Source organism: Pseudophryne corroboree, chromosome 2, assembly GCF_028390025.1.
Source record: "Pseudophryne corroboree isolate aPseCor3 chromosome 2, aPseCor3.hap2, whole genome shotgun sequence".
NCBI lineage: Eukaryota > Metazoa > Chordata > Amphibia > Anura > Myobatrachidae > Pseudophryne > Pseudophryne corroboree.
The window spans coordinates 58,143,022-58,169,187 of record NC_086445.1 but is presented as its reverse complement, the minus strand read 5'-3'; the positions used below and the strand labels follow the sequence as shown (position 1 = coordinate 58,169,187).

The following is a 26,166-nucleotide window of genomic DNA, read 5'->3' as shown; positions in this document are numbered from 1 at the left end:
GGAGTGATCCGAAATACCTCTAGTCTCATATCTGACATTTTGAACCTTGGGCAAAAGCTCCCGGGACAAAAGAGCCAAATCTATCCTAGAGAAGGAAGAGTGAGAGCTTGAAAAACAGGAGTACTGCCTCAAATCTGGATACTTCAATCTCCACGGGTCAACCAGACCCAGCTCCGAAACAGTGTCTGCAAATGGGGAACGCTTGGGCTGTGGGTTGGAGGATGCCGTGGACAACCTATCAACTCGTGGTTCAAAACGTTGTTGAAGTCCCCCATACAGATAACAGCTACCCCAGGGGATACAGCCATAAAGGCAGATGCCTTTTTAAGGACTTCATGCGAGTATGGAGGAGGAACATACATAGCCAGCAATAGTAGGGGGACGGAGTTAATTTTTCACTTGAGAAATACATATCTACCCCATTTATCCGTTTGCACAGAATCAAGCGCAAAAGGAACAGACTTCCTAATGAGGATCGACACTCCCCGGGACGCTGCAGTATGCATGGAATGGTAAGCCCAGCCCACCCATGGTTTTTTGAGGGACATAATCTTAGTACCCAGTAAGTGGGTTTCCATCAGGCAAATTATATCCGAGGCATAAAGCTTGATCTGTCGAAGCACCAGGGAGCGCTTCATTTTGTCATTGATCCCTCGCACATTCCATGACAGAAACTTAACCAAAGCCATGGCAAAGCATTATTGTAATATTGCAGAGTACCCGCGACCAGCCACCTCCAGTGAATACCAAAGAAGATACGCCTGCAGTTAGTTGCGACATAGACATAGCGGAAATAAGCACAATGCACAGCGAAAAGTAAAAACACAGCAATAGTAACAGTCTAAAACAACCCCCACCCCCGCCCCGTATACCACCTAAAACTAGCAGCATACCCGGTTCCCTAACAACAAAATACCCTAAATTCTAACCGTAACCGCTAAGGCAGAGAACACCTTAACATACCTCGCCAGTACCAAATAAGGCCAAATTCCTGTAACCAATAGGGGGGCCAAGAATATAATGACTTTGAGACAGGAGAATCTCCCAGCTAAACTCAAATCAAATCCCCCCCCAACCCACTACACCCCTTAAAGACTTTATGGCAAAACAAACACCGAGAGTATAAGGCCTAAGAACAGTGTATAATTAACGTCTAACAGTCTCCCGTCTCCACAGAGCTACCCATTCCCAGTGAAGGCCTATAAGAGCCACAGAGAGCCCCTACGTGAGCACATAGCAAATAACTATACAACCCTTCCGAGCCAGTACAACAATAACATAACAGACATAAAAGAAACCGTATACTTGCAAGTATAGAAATCAAATGTATAAATTCAATCAGCGGCTAACGCCCGCCGTGCCGGAAAGCGTCTGTCCAACCACACTGATGCTTCACGAGGGGTCATAAAGAATTTCGTTTCTCCATCTGAAACTACCCGCAGTTTAGACGGAAAGAGCATGGCATAGGGGATATTCAGTTCACGCAGCCTGCGTTTCACAGGGACAAACTGAGCTCTCTCCTTTTGGACGTCGACGGCAAAGTCCGGAAAAACTGAAACTGGGGAACCGTTCCACTTAAGAGGACCCTTAGTGCGGGCCAGTCTCAGAATCACATCTCTATCCCGATAATGAAGGAGTTTGGCAATAAACGTACGGGGAGGTGCCCCTGGAGGTAGTGGACGCATCGGGACCCTATGGGCGCGCTCCACTGCAAAGTGTGAGGCGAATTCCTCTGCTCCGAATGCATCCAACAGCCAACGTTCAAGAAATTTTTCAGGGGAAGCACCCTCCTCTTTCTCCGGAAGTCCGACGAAACGGACATTATTTCGTCGCAATCTCCCCTCCATATCCGTCATCTTTTTATGTACCTCCGTCATCTGAGACTCCAGAGCAGAAGTGCGTCTATCGAGAGGCGTAACCGTATCTTCCAGCGTGGAGATGCGCGTCTCCACTTCACCGACCCTCTCCCGCACCCGCTGGAGGTCGTGGTGTATAATGGATAAGTCCGCCTGGACCTGACCGATCCTGTCGGCCAAGCGGGCTTCACTGGCTGTGACCGCATCCAGCACCTTTTGCAAAGCAGAATCGGTGGCCTCCAGAGATGAGGAGCTCGCCGACGGAGAAGGCGGCGCCGAGGTCGACTGCACCCCACCCCCCTGTTGGGACCGTGTCGGAGGATTTCTGGCAAACTTCTCTAACTTCGCAGCAGCCGCGGCAGATTGATGCGGTTTGACCATTATAGCCGAGCGGACGGCAGATGGCAAGAAATCACAGTAAAAAGTATAGCACAAACTGTCCAGGGGCGGCCAAAGAATAATGCAGTGCAGTATATCAGAATTGCCCAGTCGCTGCCCGCGGGTAAGTGTAGTATATCAAAACTGTCCAGTGAGCATATAGCGTATCAGAATAATCAGCCTCTGCTAGCCCAGGATGATAAATCACGACAGGATATTCCTCACCATGAGGGACACATGCAGCGTGGATCTTGGCCAGATATGCCTTGTGGGATACTGAAGCAGAGCAACAAGTAGGCCCTTCAGGGGTTAATACATCACTTCTCCCGGTCCCTGTGCGGAGCAGAGCACAGCAAGGCAGCACTTGTATTGTACCCTGTCCCTATGGGAAACGGAACAGGGCAGGACAGCAACTATATTGTGGGGAGGGCACAGGCACTTATATCCCACAGCTGTACCGTGCACCTCTTCCCCCAGCAGCAGAGTTCAGGAGGTCAGAGCGGGAGATTACAGGCTGACTGGGGCCGCCGGAGCAAGCGGGGAGAACGGCAGCGGGTCACGTGACAGCGCCGCGGCCGGGGACCGCTCGAAGACGCTCCCAGCACAGACAGAGCAAGGGAGGAGAAGCGGCTGTTACGATCTCCCCGGCAACGGCAGAGGGGAAGCCGCGGACTCCGGCGCAGGCAGCGCTCAGACGGGAGCCGGGTGCAGGCGCTCAGCGCGGGGATGGCGGCGCCTCACGTGGTCCAGCAGACCCCGGACCTCCGCACACTGGAGCCGCTCTGCCACTGCGGATGGGGTACAGATGGGTCCCAGAGCAGCACAGGGGCACCTCCACCCTTCCCTGCAGGTATTGGGGCGGTTTGCAGGCCCAGGGGGGGACACAGGATGGGATTCCAGGATGTTGTAGCTGGAGAGACACACAGCCTGTGTGCTACTCCATGTCCTCCAAAGTCACGCCCCTTTCTGTGTAGTTTTAGAAGATATTTTGTAGATGGTTTTTAACATGTAAAATGGAGGAAATATATTTATTGATGTTACCCTTACTCCTAATGCAGTAAATAGAATATAATTGGGGAATACTGGCATGGGAAAGGACTCATGAATATAGAGGACAGAGAGCAGAATAGCAGCCGCAAAGCCGAATGAGATCCTTGGACATAACGCAACTGTCGTATCTATAACTATAATTGGCAGAGGTACTGAAGCACTCATTGGCTGTCACAGCAAGACCATTTTCAGGGTTGTACCCCTGGTGTTTAGTTGCTACCCTCAAGCTGGTAAAGAACAATAATAATAGCTGGCAATAATTCCGTACATATCCAATATCACAGTACTTTGGTATAATACGGACTTATAAAAAATCTTTTTCCTATAGAAATCAAATTATATGTTGGAATGAGAGAGGTAAGATGATTACTGCTGTAACTAAAATAAATTACCGGCCCTGTGAGACTCGGGCTAGTATTGTGCTAGAACTCCCAGCATGCTGTGCTGACTTAAGCTTGTTCCACATGGGCAGTTTTAAGTCGTGCAATAACATCTCATGAGACTATTCTCTTAAGAAAACAAAGTGCAAATTTATGGGATTAATCGTCTGTGTTCTCCGTTCCAAATAAACATTTCCTGGCCGGAATTGCCGAACATCTTTTTAGGATTAGCAGTTTTTCTATTCCATTACACTCAATGGAGGTGATTACTCTCCCGAAGCTCATGCAAGTATAAATTGCAAAACCAAGCGCGGAGATGGAATTCATCTCACTACACCGATTACAAATCATTCGCTTATTGGGTGCAATTAGTTCAAAAACTAGCGGCCACCCCTGCAGTCTAGCCCTAATGGGCCCTACACACTGGCCGACATCACTGCACGATATGAACGATCTCGTTCATTAAAGAACGAGATAACGTTCATATCGTGCAGTGTGGAGGCACCAGCGATGAACGATATGCGGCCCCGCTCTCTTTCATCGCTGGTGCCCCGTCGGCTGTGCATGCAGGCCAATATGGACGATCTTGTCCATATTTGCCTGCAGTTCTATGGAGCCGTGTGACGGGGGGAGTGAAGTAACTTCACTCCCCCCCGTCACTGCCCCCCGCCGCCGGGTCGCCCGTATCGGCCGTCGGACAGCTCGGCGGCGGATCGGCCAATGTGTAGGGCCCATTAGACCATCACATCTGAGCCCAATTAAGCACAACCAGAAGTCATGTATAAAACGCTCTGCTGATTGGCCATAGGTTCTTTTATTAAATAAGCTTCGGCCCTAATTATTCCATGTGCGTGCTTGTTGGGAAATCCCAAAGAAGATGAAGACAATTGTGAAGATGAAGAAACGACTTAACCAAACAATGAATACGATTTTCATTTATAAATGATGATAAACTACACATTCAGTCTTTCCCTAATTGACGTTCTGTTTATGACTTTTAGTTATTACTGCAAATTAATAAATAATTGCATTTGCTCATTTAATATCATAACTGAATAAAAAAAAAAGGGGACCGTTACCCAGAATGCTTTATTAATTTGGCTCATAATATATTACTGTCTATTACATTTTGTTTGGTGTTTTTCTCCAAACTGCTCCTAACATTGGCTTTCCCAGTTGTATAGCAGTGCTCGTCGCAGTGACTGTAGTAGGGAACAATTTGGGCCAGATATATTAAGCCTGAAGAAGTGATAAAGCAGTGATAAGTGCAAGGTGATAACGCACCAGCCAATTAGCTCCAATATGTAAATTGGCAGTTAGGAGCTGACTGGCTGGTGTGTCATCACCTTGCACTTATCACTGCTTTATCACTTCTCCAGGCTTAAAGGGGGGTACTCACGGAGCGATATTCTAAGCAATCTGACTAGATTGCTTAGAATATCAGCATGATCCGCTCCGTGTGTATACCCCTCAGCGATAGCGATGCGCGGCCCCGCACATCGCTATCGCTGCTGCCAATCTAGCGGGTCGCTCACTTCACCCGCTGGGTGAAGTGAGCGCCCCCCTCGTCTCCCCCCGCACGCTCAGCACAGATCGCGCTATGCTGAGCGGCAGGAGAGATGTGTGCTGAGCGAACCGCTCAGCACACATCTCTCCTGCATCGGCCCGTGGGTACTGGGCTTAATACATCTGCCCCAATGATCTGTGCAGATTAGATTATTCCGAAGCACCAATTTATTCCCTCTTTTTCTACTTCTGACTACACTATAAAGTCTTATGCTCAGCACAGGTCACATATGGTCTGAGCAGGCAGCTGCTGGGCTGCGGTTTACATAAGTAACACCCTCATTATGGAGGAACTTTGGGTAGGCTTCTGGCAGAGGAACATGCGGCCAGGACACTGGATGGGATCAAAAAGCATTTTTGGAGAGCACAGCAATGTACAACACTATGACCACCACACAAATTACTATGGTTGTGGTATGAAAAGTCAACGGAAGAGTTGGGCAGATATATTAACCTGGAGAAGGCATACGGAAGTGATAAACCAGTGATATGTGCAAGGTGATAAAGGTACCAGCCAATCAGCTCCTAACTGTTAATTTACATATTGGAGCTGATTGGCTGGTGCTTTTATCACCTTGCACATATCACTGGTGTATCACTTCCTTATGCCTTCTCCAGGTTAATACATCTGCCCCAATGTCGGCAGTTTCACAAATATCGACATGTTCAGGTCTCCAAGCTTTGATAATGAAGTGTTAGAATTTCTTTACAGTAATAAGTTAATCATCCGCATGGATGTCTGCTGGCGATCTGAGGGGGTCATTCCGAGTTGTTCGCTCGTTGCCGATTTTCGCAACGCTGCGATTAGGTGGAAAATGCGCATGGTACGCAAAGCGCATGCGCTTAGCTATTTAACTAAGAACTTAGTAGATTTACACAAGCTCGAGCGAAGTTTTTTCAACGCTCGAGTGATCGTAATGTGATTGACAGGAAGTGGGTGTTTCTGGGCGGCAACTCAGCGTTTTCACGGCGTTTGCAAAAAAACGCAGGCGTGCCAGGGAAAAACGCGGGAGTGGCTGGAGAAACGGGGGAGTGGCTGGCCGAACGCAGGGCGTGATTGTGACGTCAAACCAGGAACGAAACTGACTGAACTGATCGCAATCTGTGAGTAGGTCTGGAGCTACTCAGAAACTGCAAAGAATTATGTATTAGCAAATCTGCTAATCTTTCGTTCGCTATTCTGCTAAACTAAGATACACTCCCAGAGGGCGGCGGCCTAGTGTGTGCAATGCTGCTAAAAGCAGCTAGCGAGCGAACAACTCGGAATGAGGGCCTGAGAGCGGTTTTGATACCGTGTAGTATCTGTGTTCATAGCGTGTTGTGCCCTCTCTCGGGTGTACGGAGAATAAGTTAGGATGATGTATTACACATTGACGCTGAGACTATCTGATCAGTTACAGATGAGATCAGAGCCGGCGGGTTATGACGCCTCATCTGACTCTAACGCCGCAGGACGGGTTTCTTCTGAAATGTTTCTTCTCTTCATTAGGCAACCAGTAGCTCTCCAGCTGTCACACTACTGTCACCCAGCATGCTGGCTCTTGTAGTTCCACAGCAGCCGGTTTCGCCAACCAGAGCCTGACTGATTTATAGTTAAAGCAGAAATGATATCTCACCTGTTGTTTGTCCATTTGTCACAGAATGCGAATACTGACGGGGTCATCACAGAAATCCACAAGAAGATTGACATAGACATCGCGTCACTGAAGACACTGATGGAGTCGCATAAGCTGGACACTGTCCGCTATCTGGCAGGTGAGCGCTTGTCCGGTCATTCCATTTCTAGGTCCTGGATGTGTCTGCTGGGTCAGGACCGGTGGTGCAAAGTTACAAGTCTCCATTAATTCTAGAGGATCTGCACCCGGATACGTTTTCTACAGGTGTGGTGTGAGTTGTAGAAAGTCATCAGGTCGACATGAGACTGTCGGCATGGCCAAACAGTTGGCATGCAGCGTGTTGGTAGTTACCATGTCAACATTCATTGGGGGAATTCAATTGTTAGAAAAGTTGGTTGGGTGTCTGTGTATTCCTGTCTATTACATAGGAAAAAACAGACACCCAACTGACTCTTCAAACAATTGAATATCCCCCATTATGTGTACCTGGATGTTACATCGACGTGATCAACTGTCGACAAACCGTTCATGGTGATCTAGCAGTCTCCTACCTTCTCCCAGCAGCTTCTCAGTCTCAGCGGTCATGTGTCCATCACTTTCAGGTTGGACCTCTAACGGACAGGCAGTTTTTGTAAAAATGTTTCCACTTTACCAAACCCTAATACCTACCTACATCTAACCCTCCCCATAGTGCCTAACCTCCCACGGCCTAACCCTAACCTCCTCCCCGCAGCCTGACCCTCGCCTCCCTCCCCCCGTGGCCTAACCCCAACCCTCCCGGTGGTGCCTAACCCTAACCTCCCCAGTAGCCTAGGCCTAACCTCTTCCCTGCATCCTAACTCTCCAGGTGCTGCCTAACCCTCCCCTTAGTACCTAACCCTAACCTCACCCGCAGCCTAACCCTACCCTTAGTGCCTAACCCTCCCCGCAGCCTGTCTCTAACCCTCCCGGTGCTGCCTAACCCTCCCCTTAGTGCCTAACCTCACCCGCAGCCTAACCCTACCCTTAGTGCCTAACCCTCCCCGCAGCCTGTCTCTAACCCTCCCGGTGCTGCCTAACCCTCCCCTTAGTGCCTAACCCTAACCTCACCCGCAGCCTAACCCTACCCTTAGTGCCTAACCCTCCCCGCAGCCTGTCTCTAACCCTCCCGGTGCTGCCTAACCCTCCCCTTAGTGCCTAACCCTAACCTCACCCGCAGCCTAACCCTACCCTTAGTGCCTAACCCTCCCCGCAGCCTGTCTCTAACCCTACCGGTGCTGCCTAACCCTCCCCTTAGTGCCTAACCCTAACCTCACCCGCAGCCTAACCCTACCCTTAGTGCCTAACCCTCCCCGCAGCCTGTCCCTAACCCTCCCGATGCTGCCTAACCCTTCCCTTAGTGCCTAACCCTCCCCGCAGCCTGTCTCTAACCCTCCCGGTGCTGCCTAACAATAAAGTTTGGTACACAATAGACGATGCGTACCCAGCACGACATCGGTAGCGACGTGACCTGATGGGGGTGCTGGCATCTGCAAGTGCATGCACACTTGCCGATGCCGGCAGCGACGGAGCAACAGTGAGGGAGAAGCGGGGGCCATGCTGCATTCGGCAGCATGGACCTCACTGGTGATGTTGCCCATCAGACCTGTATGAGGATGTCGCTGATGACGCATGGGAGTCAGCAACATAGTGCGTACACACTGGACAACTTTAACAATGTGTCGTTCCAATCTGTCGAATCGGCCACGTCATTAAAAAAAACGCCTAGTGTGTACCCGGCATTACTGTCAACATCCTCACAATGTCAACATTTCACATGGCAACATAACTGTCGACCATGTGACTATGTCAACTTTCTGAGGATGGTGACATGGTGCTGTCAACATTCTAATGTTGACATGGTTACTGATGACCTGAGCGGATACTTGACGACGTGGTTACTGGCGACCATGTGACTAGATACCGTTCTCCACCTCCTAGATAGCAGCGTGGGGACCCGGACTCCTGACCCTGCATCCTCGCCCATGTTCATATTCCAGGGGAATTTTAATGTTGGTACTAGCCACGCCCCCTCTGCCAAGGGCTCTGATTGGATAACTGTCAGCGCGGTATGGGGTATGATAGAATAGGGCTTCCTGCCTGGAGGTTACTGTCATGTGCTGACTGGTGCTGTAAGAACCGTCATGCGACAGTAATATATATCAGACTGGCACACTGTGCTGAGCTCTCTGCATTGTTACTAGGTGGGGTTGTGTCATGTCTCAAGATAATAAACAGCCTGATGATATGAAAACATTGCTTAAAAGACAAACAAAGCATTTAGTAAAGGTTGTGCAATATGATAAAATCGTCTGTCGGTGGATGACCAGTTTAAGTAGCAATCTTATATGTCTTCCGTTCTGATATGTTTCCCAGAGTTAATAGATTCAGGGGGTAATTCAGACCAGATCGCTGCTGTGCGTTTTCGCACAGCGGGCGACCAGGTCCCAACTGCGCAGGCGCGTCGCACGGGTACAAAGCGGATCGCCGCTCAGCGATGGTTTTGTGCAATGATCCATTCGCACGGGCGTTCGCAAGGAGATTGACAGAAAAAAGGCGTTTGTGGGTGTCAACTGACCATTTTCAGGGAGTGTCTGGAAAAAAATCGCAGGCGTGTCCAAGCATTTGCAGGGAGGGTTCCTGACGTCAATCCCGGTCCCGGACAGGCTGATGTGATCGCAGCGGCTGAGTAAGTCCTGGGCTGCGCAGAGACTGCACAAGTTCTGTTTGTACAGTTCTGCACATGCGATTACACACTTGCACAGCTAAAATACACTCCCCGGTAGGCGGCGACTATCTGATCGCAATAGTGCAGAAATCACTGCCCAGCGATCAGGTCTGAATTAGGCCCTCAGTTCATTTTAGGAGCTAAGTTTTTTTGGGACGGGACGGAGGAGGTGTGACCAGTGTTGGGTGGGTGTGACCAGTGTCATGTGGGTGTGGCCAGTGCCATGTGGGAGTGTACATCCCTTACACAATCAGCCCCAGTGTCTCCCTAACATGTAAATGTAGGACATATTGCATCATTTTGTGAGAAAAATAGATAAACAATTTACCTTTTATTCCACTGTGGGCATGTGGGACGTTACAACCTGTATTTTAGGATCAGTGATCCCCTAGTGTTATTTCTGATACCCTGCAATGTGCTATACACAGGATAGGTAGCCATCATGGGCTGATTCAGTAGGAGGAATTGACAACACAACCAGTTAACTTGCTAGGAGCTATTGACATCACTGAGACATGAGGCACCAAGTGACTCATTGATGACCTTAGTTTCAATGAGATGTTAGATTGAATATTGGTTCCAGGGCCTGCACAACACACACAGAAAAGTATGCAAAGCAGGGAGGCACCAGGCTGGTGAGGCGCCTGTCACACTGTATGACAGGCAGCGGCAGCATGAAGCGCGGCTCTTGCTGGGTCCCTCCCTTCCTCTCTTCTCCCCACTGCATCTGTCAGGCTGTATTAAGGACATGCATACTAACACAGAAAAGGCACTCCAGTCTTCAGCACCACCACTCTCTCTTCCCTCCCTTCCTGTGGGCATTATGTGTAAGGGACACTACTACTGTGGCCATTGTGTGTATAAGGGGCACTACTACTGTGGGCATTATGTGTAAGGGACACTACTACTGTGGCCATTGTGTGTATAAGGGGCACTACTACTGTGGGAATTATGTGTATAAGGGGCACTACTACTATTGTGGGCATTATGTGTATAAGGGGCACTACTACTACTGTGGGCATTATGTGTATAAGGGGCACTACTACTACTGTGGGCATTATGTGTATAAGGGGCACTACTACTGTGGGCATTATGTGTATAAGGGGTACTACTACTGTGGGCATTATGTGTAAGGGACACTACTACTGTGGGCATTATGTGTATAAGGGGCACTACTACTATTGTGGGCATTATGTGTATAAGGGGCACTACTACTATTGTGGGCATTATGTGTATAAGGGGCACTACTATTGTGGGCATTATGTGTATAAGGGGCACTACTACTGTGGACATTATGTGTATAAGGGGTACTTCTACTGTGGGCATTATGTGTATTGGGGCACTACTTTATTCTTTATTTCTATTTTTCAGCATCTGTATTTACCTGCCTTGCGATAGCCTTGGGGTTCTATCGGCTCTGGAAGTAGAACAAGGTATATTTTGCCTCCTATTATTTGAATGGCAGCTGATGACATCGCAGTTCTCCTCTGTGTGGCGGACAGGACTGAGCCAGACTGCAGTCTTGCATCATTATCTCCCAGCTGGCGTGACTGCAGCACAGTGCAGCCCTACATCATTATCTCCCAGCTGTCAGGACTGCAGCACAGTGCAGCCCTGCATCATTATCTCCCAGCTGGCGTGACTGCTGCACAGTGCAGCCCTACATCATTATCTCCCAGCTGGCGTGACTGCTGCACAGTGCAGCCCTGCATCATTATCTCCCAGCTGGCGTGACTGCTGCACAGTGCAGCCCTGCATCATTATCTCCCAGCTGGCAGGACTGCGGCACAGTGTAGTCCTGCATCAATATCTCCCAGCTGGCAGGACTGCGGCACAGTGCAGCCCTGCATCAATATCTCCCAGCTGGCAGGACTGCGGCACAGTGCAGCCCTGCATCAATATCTCCCAGCTGGCAGGACTGCGGCACAGTGCGCTCTGGTTCTGGACTGTTTATGCTTCTCATTACTACTCCATGCGGTTTTTTCATTTATCACTCACAGTGACATTATTCCGAGCTAAGGAATGAGGTGACGGAACATCTGGTAACAGGGCTCCGATATACCAGCATTGAAGTGCCTTTTTATATATATATATATATATATATATATATATATATATATATATATATATATAGTGTAAGTTAAATAAATTTGCTGTTTTATATTGTTCTTTAAAATATAATGAAAACTGCTGCAGTGTAAGCGGTCTATATTGTGTCCTGGCTCCTACATCACATGGCCGGAGAGACAAAGTAAGGTTCTAATGGTGAAGGAATCCGATAACATTCTAAAAAATAGTCTTATACAATCATCTTGTCAGGCAGGGTGTCTTCATTTTATCTTAGGGGTAAATTTAAGGTGGGAGTTTTTTTCAGAACTGGTGAATGTTGCCTATAGCAACCAGTCAGATTCTATCTAATATCTTCTAGAAGCAGCTAGATAAATGTTAAGTAGAATCTGATTGGTTGCTTGAGCAACATCACCAGTTTATAAAAAACTCCCACCTTAGTATATTTACCCCATAAGGGTATATTCAATTAGTGTCCGATCCTCTCTACTGAGGATCCGACACTTTGCTATTCTATTGCGGGCCGTTTCCCGCTGATTCCGACCATTCATTTTCGTCCTCTTTTATGGGCGAAAATGAATGGTTGAAATCAGACCCGTTTTCAACCGCATCGGGGTCGAAAACACATGATGAGCTGAGATTCCGCTAATCCATGTGTTTGTCAACATTTCTAAATTTTCGACAGGGCGGAAAACTGGAACTTCAATTGAATAGTGACGTGTCGAAAAAGTGCAGATTGTCGGCGGAAAGTGCCGTCTTCCCGCCCTGTCGAAAATGTAGACACTCATTGAATATTGCTACTGATGTGAGAGCTGGTGCAGAGTGGAAAAAATATGTAACAAAAACAATATAATGTAACATACATCTTCTATAAGTGACATTTGATTGTATTAAATAAACCGCGTCCGTGATTTACACCTGAGCAATTATTATTTTTTTATTGTTTTTTTGGGGAGGGGGGGGTGTAGCCATGTTAAGTAATCAAGGGGGAGTTTTATCAAAGCTTGCAGAGAGGTAAAGTGGAGAGAGATAAAGTACCAACCAATCAGCTCCTAGCTGTCATGATACAGGCTGTGTTTGAAAAATCAAGATAACAATACATAGGAGTACGCTTATATCCATAAGGATTTTACTTATATAATATATATATATATATATATATATATATATATAGGCAGTACGGATGGTGTAATGGTTAGCATTACTGCCTCACAGCACTGAGGTCATGGGTTTGTATATGCTCCCCGTACTTGCATGGGTTTCCTCCGGGTACTCCAGTTTCCTCCCACAATCCAAAATATACTAGTAGGGTAATTGGCTCCCAACAAAAATTAACCCCAGCGTTAATGTGTCTGTGTGTACTTGTGGTAGGGAATATAGATTGTAAGCTCCACTGGGGCAGGGACTGATTTTGAATGGTCAAAATACTCTCTGTACAGCGCTGCGGAATATGTGTGCGCTATATAAATAACTGGTAATGAATAAATAAAAAAATATATATATCTTTTTCTCTATCGTCCTAGTGGATGCTGGGGTTCCTGAAAGGACCATGGGGAATAGCGGCTCCGCAGGAGACAGGGCACAAAAAGTAAAGCTTTAGGATCAGGTGGTGTGCACTGGCTCCTCCCCCTATGACCCTCCTCCAAGCCAGTTAGATTTTGTGCCCGGCCGAGAAGGGTGCAATCTAGGTGGCTCTCCTAAAGAGCTGCTTAGGAAAGTTTAGCCTAAGGGTACCTCAGGTTCGTGGTGCAGAACTGTCACTATCAGTTTCAGACGCTGCCGTTTGGATTGTCCACGGCACCCCGGGGTCTTTACCAAGGTAATGGCCGAATTGATGATTCTTCTTCGAAGAAAAGGCGTCTTAATTATCCCTTACTTGGACGATCTCCTGATAGGGGCATAGTCCAGGGAACAGTTGGAGGTCGGAGTAGCACTATCTCGGATACTGCTACAATCAGCACGGGTGGATTCTAAATATTCCAAAATCGCAGCTGATCCCGACGACACGTCTGCTGTGCCTAGGGATGATTCTGGACACAGTCCAGAAAAAGGTGTTTCTCCCGGAAGAGAAAGCCAGGGAGTTATCCGAGCAAGTCAGGAACCTCCTAAAAACAGTGCATCATTGCACAAGGGTCCTGGTAAAAATGGTGGCTTCCTACGAAGCAATTCCATTCGGCAGATTTCACGTAAGAACTTTTCAGTGGGATCTGCTGGACAAATGGTCCGGATCGCATCTTCAGATGCATCAGCGGATAACCCAATATCCAAGGACAAGGGTGTCTCTCCTGTGGTGGTTATAGAGTGCTCATCTTCTAGAGGGCCGCAGATTCGGCATTCAGGATTGGATGCTGGTAACCACGGAGCCCAGCCTGAGAGGCTGGGGAGCAGTCACACAAGGGAAAAATTTCCAGGGAGTGTGATCAAGTATGGAGACTTTTCTCCACATAAATATACTGGAGCTAAGGGTAAATTTATAATGCTCTAAGCTTAGCAAGACCTCTGCTTCAAGGTCAGCCGGTATTGATCCAGTGGGAAAAACATCACGGCAGTCGCCCACGTAAACAGACAGGGCGACACAAGAAGCAGGAGGGCAATGGCAGAAACTGCAAGGACTTTTCGCTGGGCGGAAAATCATGTGATAACACTGTCAGCAGTTTTTCATCCCGGGAATGGAAACTGGGAAGCAGACTTCCTCAGCACGACCTCCACCCGGGAGAGTGGAAACTTCATTGAGAAGTTTTTTCCACATGATTGTAAACCGTTGGGAAATACCAAAGGTGGACATGATGGCGTCCCGTCTGAACAAAAAACGGGACAGGTATTGCGCCAGGTCAAGGGACCCTCAGGCAATAGATGTGGACGTTCTGGTAACACCGTGGGTGTACCAGTCGGTGTATGTGTTCCCTCCTCTGCTTCTCATACCTAAGGTGCTGAGAATTATAAGACGTAGAGGAGTAAGAACTATACTCATGGCTCCGGATTGGCCAAGAAGGACTTGGTACCCGGAACTTCAAGAGATGCTTACAGAGGTCTTATGGCCTCTGCCGCTAAGAAGGGACTTGCTTCAGCAAGTACCATGTCTGTTCCAAGACTTACCGCAGCTGCGTTTGTCGGCATGGCGATGGAAAGCCGGATCCTAAGGGAAAAAAGGCATTCCGGAAGAGGTCATTCCTACCCTGGTCAAAGCCAGAAAGGAGGTGACCGCACAACATTATCACCACGTGTGGCGAAAATTTGTTGCGTGGTGTGAGGCCAGGAAGGCCCCACAAAGAAATTTCAACTCGGTCGTTTCCTGCATTTCCTGCAAACAGGAGTGTCTATGGGCCTCAAATTGGGGTCCATTAAGGTTCAAATTCGGCCCTGTAAATTTTCTTCCAGAAAGAATTGGCTTCAGTTCCTGAAGTCCAGAAGTTTGTCAAGGGAGTATTGCATATACAAACCCCTTTTTTGTGCCTCCAGTGGCACTGTGGGATCTCAACGTAGTTCTGGGATTTCTCAAATCACATTGGTTTAAAACCAGTCAAATATGTGGATTTGCAGCATCTCGCATAAAAAGTGACCATGCTCTTGGCCCTGGCCTGGACCAGGCGAGTGTCAAATTGGTGGTTTTTTCTCAAAAAAGCCCATATCTGTTTGTCCATTCGGACAGGGCAGAGCTGCGGACTCGTCCCCAGTTCTCTCCCTAAGGTGGTGTCAGTGTTTCACCTGAACCAGCTTATTGTGGTGCCTTGCACCTACTAGGGACTTGGAGGACTCCAAGTTGCTAGAAGTTGTCAGGGCCCTGAAAATATATTCCAGGACAGCTGGAGTCAGAAAATCTGACTCGCTGTTTATACTGTATGCACCCAACAAGTTGGGTGCGCCTGCTTCTAAGCAGTCGATTGCTCGTTGGATTTGTAACACAATTCAACTTGCACATTCTGAGGCAGGCCTGCCACAGTCTAAATCGGTTAAGGCCCATTCCACAAGGAAGGTGGGCTCATCTTGGGCGGCTGCCCGAGAGGTCTCGGCATTACAACTCTGCCGAGCAGCTACGTGGTCAGGGGAGAACACGTTTGTAAAATTCTACAAATTTGATATCCTGACAAAAGAGGACCTGGAGTTCTCTCATTCGGTGCTGCAGAGTCATCCGCACTCTCCCGCCCGTTTGGGAGCTTTGGTATAATCCCCATGGTCCTTTCAGGAACCCCAGCATCCACTAGGACGATAGAGAAAATAAGAATTTACTTACCGATAATTCTATTTCTCGGAGTCCGTAGTGGATGCTGGGCGCCCATCCCAAGTGCGGATTATCTGCAATACTTGTACATAGTTACAAAAATCGGGTTATTATTGTTGTGAGCCATCTTTTCAGAGGCTCCGCTGTTATCATACTGTTAACTGGGTTTAGATCACAAGTTGTACGGTGTGATTGGTGTGGCTGGTATGAGTCTTACCCGGGATTCAAAATTCCTCCCTTATTGTGTACGCTCGTCCGGGCACAGTACCTAACTGGCTTGGAGGAGGGTCATAGGGGGAGGAGCCAGTGCACACCACCTGATCCTAAAGCTTTACTTTTTGTGCCCTGTCTCCTGCGGAGCCGCTATTCCCCATGGTCCTTTCAGGAACCCCAGCATCCACTACGGACTCCGAGAAATAGAATTATCGGTAAGTAAATTCTTATTTTTTTTTTGCATTGTTGTGACATCTGTGAATAAAATCTTTTTAGATATAATCCTATCGTGGGGGTCCGGTGGCTGTAAAAGATAAAGAAATGTTATGCCTACGGTAGAACTGATTCTACGTTCTGGGGTGAATGCCTGTTCCAGATTAAAGATACCTTTGGAGGAACGTAGCGACTAAACACTAGGTGGGCGCATTACCTACAGTACAGCAAGCTGAACACGTGATGGTTATACCCATGTATATTTGAAAAGACGTTTTAAAGAATGATGGGCGCATCTCGCTGTGTTAGGTGTGATCAGAGGGAATCTACCCTTGGTGTTATTTGGGATTCCTACCATTAACGCGGTTTCTTTCTCCTCTTCTGCTTTTTATGAGAACCTCAGATCGGTATACTGTGATCACCAAGGATACAAAAGAAGTAATACCAAACTTTCCTAACCGTGCTTGCGGATCACTCATTTGTTATATCCCATGTGTTTTAAAAATGGCAGAAGCTGATTGGTTGGTACTTTATCTCTCTCCAAGCTTTCATAAATATCCCCACAAGAGTACAAAAGACAATTCTAAAAAGAAGTATACATTTTCATTCCTCTCCTAGATATTACTACAGACCATGCTGAATTATCGGTACATGGGAGATGATGTAGTGGAATTTGCCAAAACTTTGCACCCCCAAAAAACGTAAATCAGCTTTTCTGCGGTAAATGGGGGCAACAGGGCACAGGTCTTGGTATTTATTCCCAATACACTAAAAGGAACTCTTACCCCTCCACTACCAGTGATGTGGATGATGCAGATTATGTGGATAAGATGTAGCTGCAACGTTGCTTGCCATCAACCCTGAAACTGTTCTAAGTTGTGGCCATTGGCTGCTGCTTATAACTTTGTGTGAGACCGGAGGCATGCAGCTGTAAATAGGGACCAGGCAGCCTTACGGACACCTGATCACTAACTAGACCAAGGGAAAACACACGATCTTTGTCACTATGGCACCCCTGGTGGCGTCATCATCATCCGTCTCCTACAACATTCATTGTTAATAGCAGGGCACTTTTTTTAGTGATATATTTCAGAAACCAATATCTTTCATGGACTTTCACAAAAATATCTAAGCATTGCTTGTTACCCATCTCTGATGTAAGAACCCCACAAATTCATAGGCTTCGTCTAATTTCAAAATATGCTGTAGATTTATTGATGATATATTGCTTATAAATAACATTATTGCTGTAGCTCAGTTACAGGTGACCTGCAGCTCTCTACCCATAATCCCCTGCATGTCTTGCCAGCCGCCATGTTACTTCTCACTGACTCTCCTCACAAACACGCCTCCAGGGCTCTGCTGCTGAACGCTTTTCTTCCTGGTCTTCTTCTTCTCCTTATATGCCTCTGATAGCTTTTCCCCCTGAGGAGGAAACATATTTTACATAGTCAATGATAAAAATTTGGAGAACAGAGATTTAGTTTCAGTCCATGCAATATATGGCAGAGGGAAGGGTCCTTGATGTGTAGATGTTGCTCCATAATCAAATTCCTTCCGTTTGTGCTGATTACCGATGTGTACCAGACCCGCTAGAAGTCTGATCAACAAATCTGCACTTATTTGCTGCTGTTATTAGACAAAATGTGAATATTATTATTTTTGAGGAAAAATATAAACTAAGAGAAGAACTTGATTGGTGACTGTCTTAAATCATAATAAGGACTTTAGTAACTGACATGCGATACAGAGAACATTGTGGTTACTGACATACAATACAGAGAGCATTCTGGTGACCAAAATACAATAAAGAAAACAACACTTTAGTGAGCAACATACCACACAGAGAGCATTCAGGTGACCAAGATACAATACAGAAACAACTCTAGTGACTGACACACCATACTGAGACCATCTTGGTGACCGAAAAAACATATAGAGAGCTTTCCTGTGACCGAGATACAATAAAGAAAGCACTCTAGTGCGCAACATACCACACAGAGAGCATTCTGGTGACCATGATATAATACAGAGCACACTCTAGTGAGCAACATACCACACAGAGAGCATTCTGGTGACCAAGATATAATACAGAGCACACTCTAGTGGCCAACATACCATACAGAGAGCATTCTGGTGACGAAGATATAATACAGAGCACACTCTAGTGGCCAACATACCAAACAGAGAGCATTCTGGTGATGAAGATACAATACAGACTAGTGACTGACACACCATACTGAGATCATGTTGGTGACCAATATAACATAGAGTGCATTCCTGTGACCGAGATACAATACAGAAAGCACTCTAGTGAGCAACATTCCACACAGAGAGCATTCTGGTGACCAAGATATAATACGGAGCACACTCTAGTGAGCAACATACCACACAGAGAGCATTCTGGTGACCAAGATATAATACAGAGCACCCTCTAGTGGCCAACATACCATACAGAGAGCATTCTGGTGGCCAAAATACGATACAGAAAAGACTCTAGTAACTGACACACCATACAGAGACCATCTTGGTGACCGATATACCATAAAGATAGCATTGACCGAGATACCATACAGAAAGCATTCTAGTGAGCAACATACCACTAAAGAGCATTCTGGTAACAAAGCTATAATACAGAGCACACTCTAGTGGCCAACATACCATACAGAGAGCATCCTGATGCCCAATATACAATACCCAAATCCTTCTGATGACTGGTTTATAGGCCTCAATAAGAAAAAAAAATGCATACCAGGCTTCAAACCAACGAAGACTATGAAATGTGTGGGCTACTGAGATGCAATGTATCTCTCCCTAAAATAAGCAGATAAATAGGTAGAAGAATTGGTGTTCAATTACATATGTGATTTTAAGATGTTTGTGTTAATTGGTGTCCAACTTATCTAGTGTATGTATGTATATGTGTGTGTATATATATATATATATATATATATATATATATATATATATGGGTGGTCTTCAGTTTGCCGAATGTCGGGATCCCGGCGCACAGTGTTCCGGCGCCGGAATCCCAGCACCCGGCATACCGACATATATTCTCCCTCGTGGGGGTCCACGACCCCCCTGGAGGGAGAATAAAATAGCGCGGCGCGCCACCGTGCCCGTAGCGTGGCGAGCGCAGCGAGACCGCAAGGGGCTCCTTTGCGTTCGCCACGGTGTCGGTATGCCGGCGGTCGGGCTCTCGGCGCCGGTATGCTGGTCGCTGGGAGCCCGGCCGCCGGCATACCATACTACACCCATATATATATATATATATGCAAAAGTAACTGACAACAAAATCATCATGCAGCGTTATAACCTTTATTGATATGTGTGGTTGAATCAATGGGGATATATAAAGAAAAGATGAGTTAGATGGATCATGGCACAACATTGGATATATGGTTAAACTTCTGAACATGTCCCATGGTACTAGTGACTAGCTAATGGATTTTTGGGTGATGGTGCTTTTAGTGTTTAGGCTCAAAATGGTCTTGCGTGCTTTCTGTTCTATCCCCTTGCAGTAAGCAGACGGCTTGGGAAGGCTGGTCAGGCTCTATAATCTTTATCATGTGGCTCATTTTTTCACTTGGTAAAATTTGTCCAAAATCAAGGAAGCAACTCCAAATGTTGGGTGTTTTCTTGCTATTGTTTGTTTATAGTGTTATATGGTTTTATTCAGTGCTCGAAGTGGGCCGGTATACCATGGTATGGCATACCGGCACTTCTTCGAACACTGATGTCTGAAGACCCCTGCCAATGCCGCATCGATTGGCTGCCGGTCCGTGGCAGATTTGAAATAGTAGCGCCGCTGTCATAGGAGCCGCAGTGCCGCTGACCACAGCCTCCTCCTCCTTGCATCGCCGTCGCTGTCTGCGACTCTGACTCCTCCTCCGCTACACCACTGCCGCCCCCAGTCCTTCTCTGCACCTCCGCATCATGCCGGCCACAGTCTCCTCATCCACCACACTGCAGACCACAGCATCCTCAGCACCACCGCTGCTAAACAGGTAATCTTACCCTGCTGCCTTTCTCTCTCCCTAGTCCCTAGTGTATGCCCTTCCTGTCACTCTCCCTGAATTTTGTCTCATTCCATGTGGCATAATGTGAATTTTGGCTCATACCGTGTGCTATAATGTGAATTTCGACTAATTCTGTGTGCTATAATGTCAATTTCGGCTCTGTGTGCTATAATGTGAATTTCTGCTCATTCTGTGTGCTATAATGTGAATTTCGGCTCTGTGTGCTATAATGTGAATTTTGGCTCATTCTGTGTGCTATAATGTGAATTTTGGCTCATTCTGTGTGCTATAATGTGAATTTTGGCTCATTCTGTGTGCTATAATGTGAATTTCGGCTCATTCTGTGTGCTAGAATGTGAATTTCGGCTCATTCTGTGTGCTAGAATGTGAATTTTGTCTCATACCGTGTGCTAGAATGTGAATTTTGGCTCATTCCTTGTGCTATGATGTGAATTTCGGCTCATACTGTGTGGTATAATGTGAATTTCGGCTCATACCGTGTGCTAAAATGTGAATTTCGGCTCATACTGTGTGGTATAATGTGAATTTCGGCTCATACCGTGTGCTAGAATGTGAATTTCGTCTCATACCGTGTGCTAGAATGTGAATTTCGTCTCATACCGTGTGCTATAATGTGAATTTCGTCTCATACCGTGTGCTATAATGTGAATTTCGTCTCATACCGTGTGCTATAATGTGAATTCTGGCTCATACCGTGTGCTATAATGTGAATTTCGTCTCATACCGTGTGCTAGAATGTGAATTTCGTCTCATACCGTGTGCTAGAATGTGAATTTCGTCTCATACCGTGTGCTAGAATGTGAATTTCGTCTCAAGCCGTGTGCTATAATGTGAATTCTGGCTCATACCGTGTGCTAGAATGTGAATTTCGTCTCATACCGTGTGCTAGAATGTGAATTTCGGCTCATTCCTTGTGCTATGATGTGAATTTCGGCTCATACCATGTGCTAAAATGTGAATTTCGGCTCATACTGTGTGGTATAATGTGAATTTCGGCTCATACGGTGTGGTATAATGTGAATTTCGGCTCATACCGTGTGGTATAATGTGAAAGGGGCACCAGTACTAGATAGTATAAGGGGTATATGGTGTGGTAAACTACACTGAAGGACACGCCCCCTTCTGAGTGGCCACGCCCCTTTTCCGGAGCATAATTACAACCTTCACTTCCATACCCCCACTTCAAAATTTCCACTTCGACCACTGGTTTTATCTCCGTCCATAGTTCTAGCAAGGTGCGATTTTATATCTAGGCTGCTGCACAAAGCAGAGGCGCATCTGACAACGTCTTTGGTGTTGACTGTGGTAAATGGGCCATATCAGGTGTCGGGAATAATGCACTGAGTCACACAAGGCGCCACATGCTGTTGGAGCAGTCAGTGCATTATACAAATACTACAATGTGTGATTTATTTGCCAGAATTCACTACTTATGCATTTAAAGCATGCAATAGATTAAAAATATCACCTTGGAGCCCGGTGGTTTTAGTACTGGTCTCCTCGGTGACTTCTAATAACCTTATATTGCTTAGAAGAGTCTGAATGCTCTCGTGTTATTGTGCAGGATTATTATACAAGCTTTTATCTAACAGCACGTCAGCTCAATTCCCTCAGCTCCCTGCTCAGTGGGTTTAGCCCTGAGTAATGTAGTGTCGGTAATCTGGGAGATCTATGTCGGTAAGCAATTAGCGACTGCTGAGCGTGTGACATACTAGATTATATCTGAGCACGAGAATTCTCCACCCTACAATTAAATATAATTTATCATCATGACTCAACAGACGCTGCGACTCACCCAACTACTCTCACCCCGACCGGTCCTGGCTGAGCCTAGATTTCTTATATTCACTCACAATTATAAAAGTTATTAATCCGCTGATTTACACAAACGAAAATAAGCTGTGTTAGGGAACGGCGAAGCACCGAGGCCGCAGGCTACATTAGCGGGAAGAATGTAAGGTGCAGGCCAGGACAAGCTGCATTGTCATTCCTTTACTTACAGGACCACTCTGACTCAGCAGAACATTAATAAGAAGTTGCTCACCGCTTGTCTATACTAACTCAGTCCTAAAGTGCTCACTGTCAGACCTATTACTACGTCACTATGTAGCAGGTTCCTACACCAAGGCCCTTTATACATCTAACCTGACCATGTAACCCAGCTGTGCTCCCATCTCAGGAGCATTCATCAGGTTGTCCGAACACAGCGCATTGACTGTTCCCCGAGGAAACGACTGCTATAAGTCACCCGTGCATGATGCAGTCATAATGTTGACACCCCAACATGGACAATTATGATACAGGTTGAGTATCCCCTGTACCGACATTTTCTCAGGCACTGTCCACAGGTTATCCACATGATAACCTTGGGATATGATGGAGCGACAGCGGATTGGTACCAAACGATCACAAGCTTTCTGGCCTCCCAGGATGCAACAGGCTCGTCCATATATCCCCGCCGACTGGCTCAGGCAATTCAGTTTTTTTGTTTGGTGCTGCAGGACTCCTGCCATGGTCACAGGGCTGCTGTGTAAGCTTTTTTTTATTTTATTTTTATAGTCTTACCACATTGTTTTGAGTGATCTTTCCTAACAGCGTCTTACACGTATATTGGAAAGAGTCGCTCCAACAACTCTCCGCCGGGTCGCCACAACGCTTACCCACGGTACAAGTGCTGTCTCGACGAGCGTCTATGTCGGATATACTAGCAGGTCCAAGCAGAGGTTACCAGGCTGACAGAATGCTGACATTAGGGTTAGGCAATAGGTGGATATTAGGATTAGGCTATGGTGAGGGGAGGTTAGGGTTTGGCACTAGGGTGAGTGGTAAGAGTTAGGGACAGGGCTAGTGTACTCATCAGAATGCCGCTCCGCCAGAACTGACTATGACCACTAAGACCTGGAAGACGCCGCTGCAGCCAACTGTAGCAAGTAAGTCACCACTGGGGCACGTCAACAAGCTTTCATGCCTACATTATGAATGTTGTCATATACCACACCCATTTTTTTCCTCACAAAAGTGAGTACTCTGGCTCTCCTCAATACTTTCTCCTAACAAGCAAGCAACAGAGATGTAGTCCGTTGACGCCGGAGGACACCCAAAACAGGAAACCGCATGAGTGACATATAAGGGATGAGTACACAACCGTAGTAGGGTTACCTGACTGGAAGTAACCCCCATCAAGTCAGTGGTTACTGCAGTGTGACAGGGGCCAGATAGTAAGACCCCTGGAGAAGACTGGGGGGGAGGGAATTCATGTAACAAAATGAAACTATTCAAATGCTTTGGGGGTCCGGGCGCCCCTGGCAAAGTGACGGACTTGTTCAGTCATGAATACGTCTCCACTGCACGACTAGGCCACAACATCATGGAAGCTAGAGGCAGGAGCTCAGTGCAAAAGGCCAGTCCTTCCTCTGCGGTGCGTTCGATTTTTGTTAACGATGTGGCTGATTCCGACGGATCAGAACGACACTTTCGTTAAAATCGTCCAGCGTGTACGCATTATGTCGCTGACGATGCATGCTCCTGTGCGTCGTCTGCAAAATTGCCCGTCAGACCTGCATGCACCTCAATCCGACGATGTCGCCGGTGAAGGCCATGCTGCCGAATGCATAATATATATATTTAATATATATGTCCTGTGTACAGTTAACATTAGGGGGTATATGCAATTGCGGTCGAATTCCCGAAAATGTCGAAAAACGGGACACTTTCGCCCCCAAAAAAAAATCGCCAATGCAATACAGTACTTTTCATCAAAAAAACGGACTTTTCAAATTCGACTTTTGGAAATTCGACATTTGACAAATTCGACATTTCTGCAATGGTACAAATGCGGCTTTTCGACAAAAGTATATTCAATTGAAGAATGTAAATTCAACAGCAGTGCTTTTGGACAGTAAATTCGTCATTTTCAATCCGTCTCACTTTGCTGGCGGAATGTAATAAAAATTTTTAAAAACATGTTTTTTTTGTGTTTTTTTTTATTGCTAATAGCATATCTATTTATATTAGAAGGGATTAGGTACTTGGTTTGTCTATTTAGGAGGCACAAGTATTATTTATATATTTTTAAAAAAAAATTTTTATTTTTATATGGAATGGGTTAAAAACATGAAAAAAAATGCGTGGGGTCCCCCCTCCTAAGCATAACCAGCCTCGGGCTCTTTGAGCCGGTCCTGGTTGCCAAAATACGGAAAAAAAAACGACAGGGGATCCCCCGTATTTTAACAACCAGCACCGGGCTCTGCGCCTGGTGCAAAAAATACGGGGGACAAAAAGCGTAGGGGTCCCCCGGTTTTTTTTGTTCCAGCACCGGGCTCCACTAGCTGGACAGATAATGCCACAGCCGGGGGAAACTTTTATACCGCTCCCTGCGGCCGTGGTATTAAATATCCAACTAGTCACCCCTGGCCGGGGTACCCTGGAGGAGTGGGGACCCCTCAATCAAGGGGTCCCCCCCAGCCACCCAAGGGCCAGGGGTGAAGCCCGAGGCTGTCCCCCCCATCCATGGGCTGCGGATGGGGGGCTGATAGCCTTGAGTAAAATGATCGAATATTGTTTTTTGCAGAAGAACTACAAGTCCCAGCAAGCCTCCCCCGCAAGCTGGTACTTGGAGAACCACAAGTACCAGCATGCGGGGGGAAACGGGCCTGGTACCTGTAGTTCTTCTGCAAAAAAAATACCCAAATAAAAACAGGACACACACACCTTGAAAGTAAAACTGTATTACATACATGCCGACACGTACATACTTACCTATGTTGACACGCCGACTCTGTCTCCGTCTGTCGGCAGAATCCGGGGTACCTGCAAATAAAATTTATACTCACCTGATCCAGTGTCCGGTTCTTTTATTGTAATCCTCGTACTTGGCAACAACAAAAAAACGCATAGCCAATCCAGACGGACTGAAAGGGGTCCCATGTTTACACATGGGACCCCTTTCCCCGAATGCAGAGACCCCCTGTGACTACTGTCACAGAGGGTCCCTTCAGCCAATCAGGGAGCGCCACGTTGTGGCACTCTCCTGATTGGCTATGCGCGTCTGAGCTGTCAGACAGCGCATCGCACAGCTCCCTCCATTAGTTTCAATGGTGGAAACTTTGCGGTCAGCGGTGGGGTTACCCGCGGTCAGCGGCTGACAGCGGGTAACCCCACCGCCGACCGCAAAGTTCCCACCATTGAAAATAATGGAGCGGCTGTGCGATGCGCTGTCTGACAGCTCAGACGCGCATAGCCAATCAGGAGAGTGCCACAATGTGGCGCTCCCTGATTGGCTGAAGGGACCCTCTGTGACAGTAGTCACAGGGGGTCTCTGCATTCGGGGAAAGGGGTCCCATGTGTAAACATGGGACCCCTTTCAGTTCGTGGATCGGGTAAATGCGGTTTGTTTTGTTGCCAAGTACGTGGATTACAATAAAAGAACCGGACACTGGATCAGGTGAGTATAAATTTTATTTGCAGGTACCCCGGATTCTGCCGACAGACGGAGACGTGGACAGAGTCGGCGTGTCAACATAGGTAAGTATGTATGTGTCGGCATGTATGTAATAAAGTTTTACTTTCAAGGTGTGTGTGTCCTGTTTTTATTTAGGTATTTTTTTTGCAGAAGAACTACAGGTACCAGCGGGCCCGTTTCCCCCCCACATGCTGGTACTTGTGGTTCTCCAAGTACCAGCTTGCGGGGGAGGCTTGCTGGGACTTGCAGTTCTTCTGCAAAAACAATATTCGATCATTTTAGTCAAGGCTATCAGCCCCCCATCCGCAGCCCATGGATGGGGGGGGGGACAGCCTCAGGCTTCACCCCTGGCCCTTGG

At 47.0% G+C, this 26,166-nt stretch overlaps 2 protein-coding genes across 3 annotated transcripts in view; one reads left to right on the top strand and one right to left on the bottom strand.

Annotated features, from left to right (window-relative positions):
• Positions 1-12,574, top strand: part of CCDC90B (coiled-coil domain containing 90B) — a 74,851-nt gene extending 62,277 nt beyond the window's left edge. Inside the window, exons 8-9 of the mRNA XM_063951341.1 lie at positions 6,871-6,985; positions 10,964-12,574. Of these exons, the coding sequence (XP_063807411.1) occupies positions 6,871-6,985; positions 10,964-11,019 (171 nt within the window). The 3' untranslated portion in view covers positions 11,020-12,574. The remainder of the gene's footprint in view (positions 1-6,870; positions 6,986-10,963) is intronic.
• Positions 12,575-17,492: 4,918 nt separating this feature from the next.
• ANKRD42 (ankyrin repeat domain 42) overlaps positions 17,493-26,166 on the bottom strand; it is a 106,500-nt gene continuing 97,826 nt past the window's right edge. For both annotated transcript variants that reach the window (XM_063951339.1, XM_063951340.1), the window contains one exon: positions 17,493-17,729. In XM_063951339.1, the coding sequence (XP_063807409.1) occupies positions 17,622-17,729 (108 nt within the window). In that variant the 3' untranslated portion in view covers positions 17,493-17,621. The remainder of the gene's footprint in view (positions 17,730-26,166) is intronic.